Source organism: Hippocampus guttulatus, chromosome 15 (assembly GCF_054856545.1).
Source record: "Hippocampus guttulatus isolate MCC_2025c chromosome 15, RoL_Hgut_1.0, whole genome shotgun sequence".
NCBI classification, from domain to species: domain Eukaryota; kingdom Metazoa; phylum Chordata; class Actinopteri; order Syngnathiformes; family Syngnathidae; genus Hippocampus; species Hippocampus guttulatus.
The window spans coordinates 3,948,050-3,962,069 of NC_141275.1; the positions used below are offsets into that span (position 1 = coordinate 3,948,050).

At 41.4% G+C, this 14,020-nt stretch overlaps 1 protein-coding gene across 4 annotated transcripts in view; it reads left to right on the top strand.

Moving 5' to 3' along the window:
• mark4a (MAP/microtubule affinity-regulating kinase 4a) overlaps positions 1 to 14,020 on the top strand; it is a 32,822-nt gene that overhangs the window by 3,058 nt on the left and 15,744 nt on the right. For all 4 annotated transcript variants that reach the window (XM_086130827.1, XM_086130824.1, XM_086130825.1 and 1 more), the window contains 7 exons: positions 1,143 to 1,340; positions 2,642 to 2,695; positions 11,294 to 11,342; positions 11,430 to 11,495; positions 12,278 to 12,348; positions 12,451 to 12,507; positions 12,950 to 13,186. In XM_086130827.1, coding sequence (XP_085986953.1) covers positions 1,143 to 1,340; positions 2,642 to 2,695; positions 11,294 to 11,342; positions 11,430 to 11,495; positions 12,278 to 12,348; positions 12,451 to 12,507; positions 12,950 to 13,186 — 732 coding nt within the window. The remainder of the gene's footprint in view (positions 1 to 1,142; positions 1,341 to 2,641; positions 2,696 to 11,293; positions 11,343 to 11,429; positions 11,496 to 12,277; positions 12,349 to 12,450; positions 12,508 to 12,949; positions 13,187 to 14,020) is intronic.

The following is a 14,020-nucleotide window of genomic DNA, read 5'->3' on the forward strand; positions in this document are numbered from 1 at the left end:
AACCAACAAGCTGAATAAAAACACAGATCATGACAGTGTCACCCCCCTAACGCATTGATATGCACCAAAACAGTTCAAATCAGAGTAGGCGCAAGTGGACCTGGGACAAGGTACAAGAGCCAGAGGACTTGGCTCGTCGAGGTCATTCTGGAGGACGACCAGAAAAAGAGGACAGAGTGGCCCTTGGGGGCCGGTTGGGCATGCCAGATAAGTGGTCATTAGGGCCGGGCAGGAGGATACCCAGGATGCCAAGCACATGGGGTTAGTCATGGCTTTGAGATGGATGGCCACGACAACGGACCAACAGAGTTGCAGGTGGATGACGTCATGTCTTGGCCGACCAGCCAAGACAAATTATGGATCGCAGGGCTTGCGCCGCTAGATATGCCATCTCGGTGACAAGTGAATTCCTTGGAGTTCTGGGCTAGCTATTCTCAATGTGGACAGGTGACTGACATAGCCGTCCAGATTGCCCAGGCGTGGCATGGACAGGTAATAGAGCGATGTTCAGCAGTTGAGACGGAAGGTGGTCCTTGAGCAAGCACACAGGGTCCTTGAAAAGCTGTTGGGCTAATACTGGGGCCTCTATTGGCTTGACTGCTACGGGGGCCTCATGCGGCCATTTGCTTGTAGGGTGGCTCTGAGCTTCCGATGGATCTGCATCATTTGATTGATTCATTATAGGATGCCAGAAACAAGAAGGGTAGAGGCACCAGGGAGGGTGTTTGGAAATGTTACAAATATTTAGGAGTGGGTTGGAAGGCAGTGTCCAAGTGCCTTCTTTGTGGACTCCAGCAAATTAGTTTTTCCTTCTGCTACGTCAAGGACTGTGCGCCCTCTCACGCTCCGATTATTGAATGAGAGGAGAAGCTTGTATTAGCGATGAATCAAGTTGGCTGTGGTCGCATTCACAGAGCTGCAAGTGGTGTACGTCTGTGAAATTACGAATACTAAGTCAAGCCCGCCCCTGCGCAGATTTAGAGTGTGTCTCGTGCCAGACTTGCGCTGGTCACGAAAATCAAGCCCTGGCGATCATTTTCACTTTTCCGGAGTGGGTGTGTCCGGAGCTCATTGGCCAACCTTCTTCTCTGTGTAAGTAATTTTTTTTCTTTTCTCCTTTTTCTTCTAATATTTTTTAATAGCATGTGTTGCTGGGGGTCAGCCGTTCAGACAAGGCTACGAGTCAGTCCAGCCGTTCGCTTGGCGCCCGATGCAGGAACTCTATCGCCTCCTGCTCTGACGAGCAACCCCACATCGGAAACTATCGTTTACTCAAGACCATCGGCAAGGGAAATTTTGCCAAGGTCAAGTTGGCGCGCCACATCCTGACAGGCAGAGAGGTAAGACAACAACTATTGATATACAGTAATAACGAAGGGAGACAGACTGACTGAAACATTTCCAATATGAGGAAACTCAAATAGTTAATAAGAAGTATTCTGCTCATTTAACAATGGCAGTTTAAGACAACTGTCATTTTTAATCAGTTCACTAGACTCTGTATTTTACAGACTATTCACAAAAATATTTCAGGATGAACGTAAATACATTATAACCTTTACGGGTGGACTTTATTTGACCTTCTTTCAACTTTTGAATGTTTATTTCTAGCTCTTCAATGTTTTACTACTTTTTGCTCTTCTGTAGCAAGGAGCCAAAGAGCAAAATTTAGAAGTTTTGCGATGGGTCAACATCATCAGGGTTAACTCTGGAGAACCCACGGGGTCAAATTTGGCCCCTATAAATTCTGCTACTCAAATGCTACCCTTAAATCCCAAAGGGTCAAATTTGGCCCTAATCCTAAATTAGGATTAAAGCATTGAATATTTGAATAAACATATATTTTGGTGTTCAGTGAACATATAGCAGTCATTTTATGTATAATTCATCATTTTCCAAAGAAGAAAAGGGTTCTTGGGTTCTCCAGGGGTTTAAAGTGCATTCTATTTCATCTGAAAGCAGAATAACCCTTAATGTTTTGTGAGTATGAGTATGTACAGTAATACCCGTGTGTCCACTTCATCCTAGGATTGTGATGATGCTCATCATCATGCGCCACCTGTCTCTCTATAAATTGTCCATCTTAAATATACGGAATTTATACACATTCAATAGAAGTCAATTGGATCTGCTTTTAACTTTTCATCAGCCAACCACAATAAACAATCGGAAAAGATTAATATTTGACAGTATTATGAATAATCTCATTATAAGATTTGATTTGAAAAAAAATTTGAGATAAATACTGTGTAATGGTGGTTATTGTATTATTATTGTTGTTATTGTTATTAGTTTTATACAGTTGGTGAAGACAGATGTCTGCTTCTTCCTGAGTGTTTTTTTTTTGGAACTTGCCTCATTTAAAGATTTGTTGTGTCATTACTTATGTGAGCAATATGAGCCTAAATATGGCCTATATCAATAAACTGAGATAACAGTTGTGATTTGGCACAATTGAATTAAATCTAATAAAAAAAAATATTAAAGTATAAATACATAATATATGGCAGTCAACCATACTTTTAGCTTATCTAATGTGACATAATTATTCAAATCACTCACCTTGTGATACTTTTGATTAAATATAATTCTGTTCTGTTCAGATAATTAAAAATCTCTCTCGCTCTCTCTCTTTTTCCAGGTCGCAATAAAAATCATCGACAAAACTCAGTTGAATCCAACCAGCCTACAAAAGGTAAGTTATTGCGCTTTGTTATACAGTACATGAAGTTAAATATTTGACACGACTCTCTGTATTATGATCCATGCCTCACCACGTGAAACATTGATCACTTTTATAAATAATAAATGAGAGTATCTTGGTAAATGTACTCTATATGTCTTCTGAAGCAGAGTGGTGTGGCTGTTAGTACTTTTGCTAGGTGTGTAGGAAATAAGGACTTTCCATGAGAAGTGTGTATCGGTCCGTTTCATGAATTTTCTCCAGCTCTCACAGGTTACTTTAGTCTATAATCCACCCTCGTACCATTTTTTGATTATTTGTTCCTTTAAAATAAATTTATGTTTGAGTCGACTCCATCCTCGCCTCCCTGCTTGCATACGTTTAGTTCTTCCTTCTTCCCGTCCTGTGACACGATCATCTTTAACCCTTTCGGGGACAGCGGTTACTACAGTGGACAGCTTATCGTGTGATCAGGTTACAGGCTGCATGACAGCGATAAAAAAAAAAAAAAAAAAAAACTTCAATAATGCTAAGTAACATCTGTCAGGTGTGCTTATAGAGGCAATTGAGAAAAGATCATCTTGTATCCTTTTTGGGTGTTGCTGCTCATCTGGAAAATAGTGGTCACTCAACCTAACCTTGCCCTCGTTTTTGGAGTTGCTTCACAATGACCTTTAAAACTTTATGTGGAGTCGTCGCAGAGCGGCTTGCAACAAATGGGAGTGCTGAGTTAAAAGAGTCTGTCACTTTAATTGATTTAACCCTGAAATGCCATTTGTATCATATTTGATACATGCAGTTTCATTATGTAACTCATTCTTTATAGTACATTCAATCATCTGTATCAAATTTGATACTACAGGTTTAAAATATGATTTTCCCCAAATTTTCAGTTTTTGATGTAATCTACATAATGCTTATAAATGTTATACAACAAATATCTAAAACAAAATAATATGGCAAAAAAAAAATTCTGGCTATTCCTTGATGGGTCAGGCATTAAATGGTTAAATTGTCTTGTATTCCTGAATGTGCAGTTTAGTCAGTCAAGAATCAGAGAAAGGGGGGTGGGATGGAGGTTCCACTAGGATCTTCATCAATTTGTCCACGCTGTCAAAGTGGACGGAGAGTGAGGATTTATTTCGTCGCATATGAAGATTTGTACTGCAAATTCCAACCTCACAGAACCACTTCGGTAATTGGGGCAGAACAGTGACAGGTTTCAGACACTACCCATTGTCTGGGTTTCATTAAAAACACCGTGTAACATAAATGTAACCCGACAGTTATTAAATAAGGCACACATTCAACAAATTACTGGTAACATAACATCATAACATCAACAAACACGTATGACAAGGAGTGACTTGGCATTGGCATTCTGGGAATTGCGCGGCTTCACCGTCGTGATTCTTGTGCCAAGATGGAGTGGCCCCCACTGACCGCCTACCACTGACTGCGTAGAAGCAGATCGTCCTTTGGCAGCAAACCCGGCGTGCCCAAGCCATGGGGAGCAGAGCTGGGGCAACATGTTCTTTGGGTTACATCATCAATGTGCTCTGCAATGGACTACATGGACCACAAAAATCAGTTTTTCTCATACTAGCTTTTTTTTTTTTTCTTCGAGGCTATGAATACATGGCTATCATATTATTGGGACCCCATGTTGGTATGCTCAAAGAGAGTATTTCAGCCACAAATTCAGCCACTATTATAAGGGGTGTTCACACGGCACACATTTGCTCCGGCGCTGCACCGATGTATTTTGTTGCGATATATTTTACACCGCAGCAAATTGTGTGGAGCGTTCACACGTACAAAGCCGCTGAGCGTGTCACAGCGTCGGTGCAGCCCCACTTGCGTTCACACGGCAGTTTATGCAGCGGAGCAAAACGACAGAAAACAAATGAGCTGTCGTGTTGGTTCTTTTTTAAAAGGTATACACAACTCAAGCGACTACTGGACAGGCACGTCCTTCTCCTTCTCGGTCTCCGTGCCTTGTGGTCGAGAGTGACCGCCCCCGAAAACGTAAATCAACGATGACTTCAATGACACTCAGAAAAGCAAACACGTAATGCGCCAAACAGAAAATCAAGAGAGGAAATCACTAAATAAATTATATGGGGGGACGGGGGGTTGTGAACACACAACAAAGGAACAAACTACACTAACAACTCCGAGACAGTCCAGTCTCCTACAAAAGGAAAGATGTTACCAGCCAAGTCTTGTGTCATTACTAAACAAACACATGACGGAAGTCCGACAGAGCACGAAAGCAACACATTTTCGCCGTACGTAAACTCTTCACAAGCATTTGCTCTGGAGCAAATTTAACCCAGTTGTGTTCACACGTGCAAATTTACATCGGTGCTGCTTCGCAAACGAGCATTTGCTCCGGAGCAAATTTTTAAACCACCTTCCTGAGGTGGATCAAATTTGGTCCGGTGTAAGCTGTTTTCCGGGGCTACGCCGGACCAAATCTTGCAGTGTGAACACCCCTTTAGTGGCTGAATTTGTTGAAAAGTTGCATGCAGCAATGCTTATTTGAAACATCCATCGTTTAATACAACCTCAAAGTACCGTATTTTCTGCACTATAGGGCGCTTCGGATTATAAGGAGCATCTTCAATGAATCACCTATTTCAAAACTGTTTTCATATATAGGGCGCCTTGCATTATAAGGCACAGAGAATAGAAGCTACAATAATGGCTGCGGTATGCATCCACTATATAGAGCTATGATAAAGGGAATACAATACAATACAGCTTTGTTTATATAGAGCAAAGTGACGCAGAGCTGGTCACAACAATGAACATGAAACATACGGTATAAATACAAATGGTATTACAAAACAATACATGAAAGACAAAAGTTATGAAAACAATTTCTTCAACAAAAAGGCACACAAACCTTGTGGGCTCACATCCACAAGGGGATAAATATCCTTCGAAGTCTTGCTTGTCTCCTTCTTCCTTCGTTTAGTCAGTAGTTGACTCTGCTTTCGGTACTATCTTTGTTTCATCATGGCCGCGCAGAGCTCACAAAGTAGTTGTCTGTTTGAGTGTGCATTGGCGAATGCACATGTGAATTAGTGTCGCGCAGAACCCTTTTATGTTACAATTGGTTCCTGCTAATAATCACCACGAGATGGCGTAAGAACACTAACAGGGAAACAACTCAATGGGGAATATAAAGAGATTGTGTAACACCATGCATAAGGCGCATTGAATTATAGGGCGCACTGTTGGCTTTTGGGGAAATTGAATGCTTTTAGGTGCGCCTTATAGTGCGATACATATGGTAACGCTCACAGTATATTTACTCATTTTTCCCGACAGTTGAAGTGTTTGTGTTATGTTCGCTCCATGAAAAAAGCATGAGCTTTGTTCTACGTTTGAGTTATCAAACTATCACAATGAACCGGCAGTCACTTTCTGGACTCCCTGTTTCATACAATCAGTCGGGTTTGGTTGGTGTGGTATTCTCAAGAATCAGTCTTGCATTTCTTTTCGTATTCCATTGACTTACAGTAGAACTCACAGAGGTCCCCAGGATTCATTCGACACAGCGCTATGTTTTTGTGTGTCTTTGAACTTTTTCATGGGGCCTTTAGAACAAACAGACGAAATTGTATTCATAAAACTCTGGTTAAATTGTAGGTACAGTATTCCTGAATGTTATTTGAAGCACTGTTCTATTTAATTTTAATTATTTTGCCATTTACTGTACGGTATTCCCTGTCATTCATATTTTGATTGGGATTTTTTTTGGGAGGCCACTGGAAAAGGACAATGAAAATAAATACATTTAAATGAATAACATTTTCATCATGTAAGTAAGGAAAAACACCATCTCAGGATAGATATTCTTTCTCTGGCCATAAATAGCATAATGCTACAGAATGCTTCACCCAATTCATGTCTATGCTTTTTTGCTCTGCCTAAATTTGGTGTTGAGTTTGTACGTTGGTAATATAAATGATACAAAGCATTCCCTCCGCCAATTTTCCAATTTTCTTACTCTACTTAAAAAATAGCAACTATGTTAGCAGCGACTATTTATTGTTGATCCCACTTTGAGTACATTAGTTAAAAACCTTTTAAAGACCTGAAGTTGTGTAACCCTTACCGAATACACAATGCTAGGGATAACAAAGACAGAAGTAGCAAAGTGTGTTTGAATCTGATTCATAATTATGGATGTTTGGTTTCGTAGTCATTGTGTAGTGACTGGAGTCTTTCGAAATTCTCCCTGTCGTCATCTTTTTCCTGCTGCTCAGCATGTTCATTTTTGAGCCTAAATGGTGGACACTGTGCATGAAGGTCGAAGCCGGCCAGTGCACTTTTTTGTCCGCAGTCAAGGCCAACTGCAGCATTGCACGAGCATAGGCTCAGGATCAAAAAGGGGAATTACAACAAAAACATCCAACCATATTTACAATTTATTGAAGTAGTGTGATAGTGATTTTGCGAGTGGAACGTAAAGCTCGTTGCCAGTGCTCGTTGATCCTGAATGGAGATGTCACTCAATCATTTGGGTTCCTCTCCGAGTCAAGTCTCGTTGTGCTCACTCTACAGAATCCAAAACTCTCTGGTGGCCAGCCAAAGTCGCCACCCAGAGGCGGTGGCCACGCCCGTCTGGCCAGGGGAGCAGTGTTTGTTAATGTGATTAAATGTTAAATGTTGTTGTAAAAGATTGTTTTTATTGTAGATACTGTATGCTAATGACTGACAGCGGGCGGCTCTGTCTCGCTCGTCACTCGGAAATGAGCATGTGCAGCCAAGTTCCTTGCTGCATTGCGATCAGCTGTCAGCTGATCAGATGAAAATGATGACACAGCCCCACTCGGCCCCAGATGGTCTGTGTTTTAGAAGCATCTCCGAGATGCTTCTGAAAAGCGGTTCCATTGTAAACGCTCTGCCCCGAAAATGCCTACTGGAAAAGTAAATACTCAGGGCTAAGCAAGGCCGTGTCGGTGTGAAGCTTGGCTCATGCAAAAGTACCATAGGACAACAATAGGAGCACATCGTGTGTTGATCCTGTTTGAGCTGATACCATTAAGATGAAGTGCCAAACTTTAAACATTGATATGGTTGATCGTTCATTAATTTGAGGCATTCGTACCAAAAAGGAAATTGGTAGTGGTATTGATTATTAGTCTCACACAAGAAGCACAGAAGCAGCAGTGCGGCTTTCCGTGCAGCAGTGAAAGTTAGTATGAGAGTTTGGTGTAGACAGGTAGCACCAAAATCTTTGAGTCGCGGCCAAAAATCATTTGTGGTGGTTCACCACAGGTAAATGTTGACGTGGGAAACACTGCAGTGTAATGTTTCATTTTGATGAGCTGACCCATGATGTAATTGATCGATCAACAAATTAAAGCCACTTCATCCAATCAAAACATTTGCACAGATAGCTAGCGAGCTAGCTATCTGTGCAAATAGCAAAATAGCTTGAAAAAGGTCGGCCCGGTGGTCGACTGGTTCGCACGTCGGCCTCACACTGCAGAGGTGCAGGGTTCGATTCCAGCTTCATGTGTGGAGTTTGCATCTTTTCCACATGCCACCGTGGGTTTTATCCGGGTACTCCGGTTTCATTCCACATTCCAAAAACATGCATGGCAGATTAATGGAACACTCCAAATTGTCCCTAGGTGTGAGTGTGAGCGTGGATGATTGTTCGTCTATGTGCGTCCTGTGATTGGCTGGAAACCGGTTCAGGGTGTCCCCCAACTACTGCCTGAAGACGGCTGGGATAGGCTCCAGCACGCCCGCAACCCTTGTGAGGACAAGCCGATAACAAAATGGATGGATGGATGGATGGATATATTCAAAAAAATCCATAAATAGGTGAATCCATATATGCCGGGGTCCACTGTATAGTCATCTGGAGCTGGACACACATATACAGTACATTCAAAGATGGCTGACAAGAAGGCCATATGATCACATGCACAGAAATCCAATCATCCAGTCATGTCAAAAGCTCTCCTGCCCTGTCATGTGTGGCCTAATGTGACTGAATCAGTCAGGTAAGCGTAAAGAGCTCATATTGAGGTGAAGCTTTAAGAGATGAAGCCTTCATATAACCATCCAATGCACCCATATTTGCCCTTAATGCTGCTTCTATGCACATATGGGCCAAAGTATCTCACTCATTGAACCGTAAATCTGTCCATCTTATACTTGGCCCACACAGCCTGCATGAGCTGCATTGCTTCGGGCAAGAAGTAGGGAGACCACAAATAAATCAATGAAGAAAGAATGTTTTTTTTTTTGTATGTGTATGTGTGACATATTGCTACATACTATTATATCTTTAAGTGTAAACGTGATGATGTGCAGACAGAAATGGCCATTTTTAATAATTTCCCTAATACAATAGAATAATTGAATAGGTACGAATATTTGGCTTGCTTTTTGAAAATAAAAATGGAACAATTAAATTTTTTCGCAATCTCCAACTAATCTTTCTCCCAGTCTTTGTACAACAAAAGTGCTGACCTTGGGTTGTCGCTAAGGCTTTAGAAATTAAATGTCATTTCCTTTTTGTCTTATCAAGCCGCTGCCCTTTTGATCGCTGACATCCCATAATCCTTGTATTTTTCACTAGAGCTCAGATGCTTACATCACAGGAAAAAGAGTCAATGTTTCATTCATGTCCGTCTTCCGACTTTTGTTGCCAACCAGCTGTTGTGAGAGATCACGGTGCCACATTTAGACCGTGAGAGAGGATTTGGACTGAATCATTTTACAATTTGTTATTAGTGGGCTTCTTTACATACCCATAGGTTAGGAAAAAAAAATCTGACAAGCTAACATTAGCACCCTCTCAACAGTAATGAATGAAGACGGAAAATCTGTGATGTATTTTGCGAGGGTGGGCAAGAGAGGGAAGTGAAGGCACAGATGGCTGACTCAAGCTCGAACATCATGAGAGGGATTGCTTCGAAATGGCAGCAGTAGATATGTTGCGCTCGCCGTATAATTTTGGAAGGGATTGCAGTGTGAAATTTGAACTACAAATCGTATGTGTCCTTCCATGTTAGTTCCATTGTGGATTTACTCCTTCATTTAGGTGATTTGGTGTGCTGTTGCTGGGAATACATGGTGTGGACGCTCACACGGACGCACTACATCTCCCAGGATTCACAATATAAGCACAGCTGGAGAAGCCGAGAAAGATCATGGTCTTAATACCTGGGTTGCTATGGCAACAGTGACGTTGGCTTTTGCAATGAGAGAAAATGGCTGGAGACGGAGGAGGAGGGAAGGGAGGGAGAAACAAGAAGAGATGAGAACTGAGAAAATGAGAGCAGAAAACCAGAGTAACTTTGCATTCATTTAAATAAGGTGTGTTTCAGGAAACGGACAACTGGTGGATTTTCCTCGAAGCCGACATGTCACCTGCAGTGACAAATTCCTGCGTTTGTAAATTCATCATGTGTGTGTGCTATTTGTTTCTTTTAGGCAATAGAATAGAGTTGTGCGGTGCATGTCCGGCGACAGTACATATGTCTTGTTTGCTTCTCGATCTTGAAAATAATTAAATGTGTTCTCAACTGTTGTCAACCTGGGACCAACACTTTACTTTTGTTGCATGATCGCAACCCACTTTCATAGGCATGAAGGAAAATAAAGGGCAAGCTTGTGTACGAACTAAACCAGTGACTAAAGCGCGAGGCAGCTACACTTCCTTACCTAATTATGTTTCATGTGCAAACTTGGTATGTCTCTGTACAATAGTAGAAAAATAAATCCAAATATATGTTTTTTGGTTTTGTTTTGTTTTGTTTTTTTACTAGATGTACGCAACCCACCCAATGTGGGTCTGCAACCGACTTTTGGATCCCCACCAGTTGAGAATTCTACAGAGGACTGAAATATTGAGTAAAGCTTGCACATTCTGGGTGCTAAAGCTTGGGTCATATGTCAGAATATCATTATAACCCCCAATATTAATATGATTTTGAATACAGTCGACCACCACATATTTGTGGTTCAGCACCCGTGGATTTGCATATTTGCAGATTAGAATTTCTTTTTCTCAATATTTTGTGTTTTGGGGGATTGGGTTCATTTTTTTTTTTACCCATTTCTCATGTAAAATATATATTCAATGTCTGTCAGTGTGTTTGAAGATTTTGAGGGTGTTAATTTTTTATTGTATTTTTTAAATTCATGGCTGTCAATTATATCCCATCAAATAGCAGTCGTTTGACAGTGTTTTTCTTTTTAGTCCTGCTCTGATGTTTTGAGCTCTTTATTTTTTTGCTGTATAGATGGAAAATATTTGGGTTTGAAATCGCAGGATGTCATTGGCGCACATTGGCAACGAAACACAACTGTCAAGCTCACGTTCATGTACCTTTGCTCACTTGTCACATGCGGATTTAAACAAAATGCTGACATCAAAGTTGTGTAATACCTGGAAATCTGCTGAGCTTTTGTCTCATATTCATCTTCTGATATCAAATCTGAACGTTTTCAGTGTACCACAAAAAATTATGAAACGAATGAATACATACTAAATAACAGAAATAGCAAAATGCTGGTGAAATTGTAGGTCCATTATTACTGTCGTTATTGAAGCTTGTCCTTTCTTTTCAGCTCTTTCGGGAGGTGCGAATAATGAAAGGCTTAAATCACCCCAACATAGGTAAGACTCAAGCAAACAGTTCCTATCCACAATATTAACCTGTATGTATGCGTTTGAGTTGAATCTGTTTCTGGTTTGGGGCCACAGTGCAGCTGTTTGAGGTGATTGAGACAGATAAGACCCTTTACCTGATCATGGAGTATGCCAGTGGAGGTGGGTACCTCAGCTATCATGCTGTGTGTCGTTCACTTGAACAAAAGAAAAGCTTTTTTTTTTTCCAAGTAGTCGCTTGCTTTTTCCCCTCGGTAAACCATGGCGCCACCAAGAAATTGTAATGAACATTTAGCCACATTTCCACCAAGCCGTTCAAATCAGTTAATGTAGGCGTGGACTGATGCACTACTACTCGATTTGGGTAGCGTTTCCATTACGGGTCTGGAGCTGATGGCAGACAGGTTTAGCAGATAGTTCCGTAAGCTTCAGAAATAGTGTGACATTATAACAAAAGGTCGGTTTGAAACAAACAACAAAAAGGAGTGGGTCTTGCCATTTACTTCTCACAGCAAATTTTAAACAGCGCCAGTATCGTGATAAGTCTCTTCAACAAACGAAATTAACATCAGCATTGTCTTTTCACAGCAAATGTAACAAATGCAAAGTGAATTAGACATGGTGCCGTAGTGGGTTTCTCATACTTTTGGAGAGCTAAATCAAGTCTCATTTTTGCTTCGGTCTTGAGTAATGTTGAGAAAACAAGTAAGGAACAATTTATTCCTCCCTCAACGACACCACACTATTGAGAGGAACGAAGAACAAAAGGACTCAAATGGAAAATGCTAATGTGAGGCAGTGGCACATTCCATTCCCATTGTCGGAACTATTCTCCACCACTCGATCAAACTCATGGTACTTCCTGTAGTTGAGTAAGTGAACACCCCTGGCCTCCATCTGGAATTTATTTATTTTTTTACTGTTTTACCTATTCCCAATTCCAGGTGAAGTGTTTGACTACCTCGTGTCTCATGGAAGAATGAAGGAGGTTGAAGCCAGAGCCAAATTTCGACAGGTAGAAACACACGCAGATACGCACACACATTTCTTTATTATTTCATGGAGGACATTTCTTTGAATAATCCTTGTAATTATTTCAAATTGGTTGTGTCCACAGATTGTTTCTGCTGTCCACTATTGCCACACAAAGAATATTGTCCACAGGGATTTGAAGGTAAGAAAGCTAAGAGGACATTTTGGGCTGCTTTCAGAAATAGGGGATTAAGGCTAGTTCAGACTCGTCTTAATCTTTGCGTGTGAAAAGGGGCCCTATGGCGCCTTAATCATACGGTATGGAGAATTTCGAAGTAGGCGAAGGCTGGCATGCGTTCACTCGATTACGGAGCACTCGGTACACGCATGAGTCACGTGAAGCTATCTGTGTTGTTGGACAACATGCAGTTACTCCCCCACCCCCTTTCCCATCTGTTACATGCATCCTTTTTTTCCTTCCTTTACAATTTATGTTTTGTTTTCCAACTTAATCTCATTCCACTTTCTCCTCCCTCATCCTCTTATTTTCTCCCCGACTGCCCCATCATGTCTGTGCTCTGCTTTCTCTACGCTCCCTTCTCTTCCATACTTTACCATCTCTTCCTCTGCATCAACGTACACAGGCAGAGAATCTCCTGCTGGATGCCGACGCCAATATCAAGATTGCCGATTTTGGTTTCAGCAATGAGTTCACACTTGGCAACAAGCTGGACACGTTCTGTGGCTCGCCGCCATACGCTGCCCCCGAACTTTTCCAGGGAAAGAAATATGATGGACCTGAAGTGGATGTCTGGAGTCTTGGAGTCATCCTGTACACACTGGTCAGCGGCTCGCTGCCTTTTGATGGGCAGAATTTGAAGGCAAGTGGGTTGGAAAGGGCGACTGCGTAAGGGGTCTTTGAATTGCGTAGTAACAAAAGTTGAATCGTGGTGACCGAACTCTTCTTGGTTGTGAAAGACATTGCAACCGAAAGGCCTCTTCGGTTCAAAATTTTAGGGGTGGAATCTTCCTTTAGATATCTCTGATGGGTGTCCCCCACTCTGAGGTGGTCACTTAAAGGGTACATAAGCTGATTCGAGCATTGCTCTGACATGTGCAAGATGTTTCTTTACACCTTCTCAAGGACTGACATTTTTTTTTTCAAGGACCCATATCCATTTTTTTTTTCTCAATCTCAATCAAAGTAGTTCATAACCGTCTTAATAAGTTATCTAACATTCAAAATACACTAATGATGAAGTATTCAAACAGACTTAATATCCACTTGTCACCCACTGGTTGAAATTATGAGTTTTAGGTGGGAGGTTTCTGTCTCTATCATGCCAAGCTTTCGTTTCCATTTCATTTGGAGTTTTACAACTAGGGCGGAGCTAGGGCATGCCACAAAGCGAGTTGCTTCTCCTTATTTTACTCCTTGTCGAGTTCTTGGGCTTCCCTCCAGAGCTGAAGGTTTTCAGCACTCCATGCCCAGACTACAAATGAATGACACTTGAACAAAGCTACCATTGCTAACGTAGCCATATCCCCCACCATAAAACAAGCACTTTATGGGTGGAGTGGGGTTGACGTTGGCACAAATGTATGTATAGTATGTATCGTATAGGACTGTCAGTCTGTTCAAATTTCTAATCACAAACAAGCATATGATTTCCATAGTTAAATTGTGATTAATTGCAAACCAACTGCACATTTTA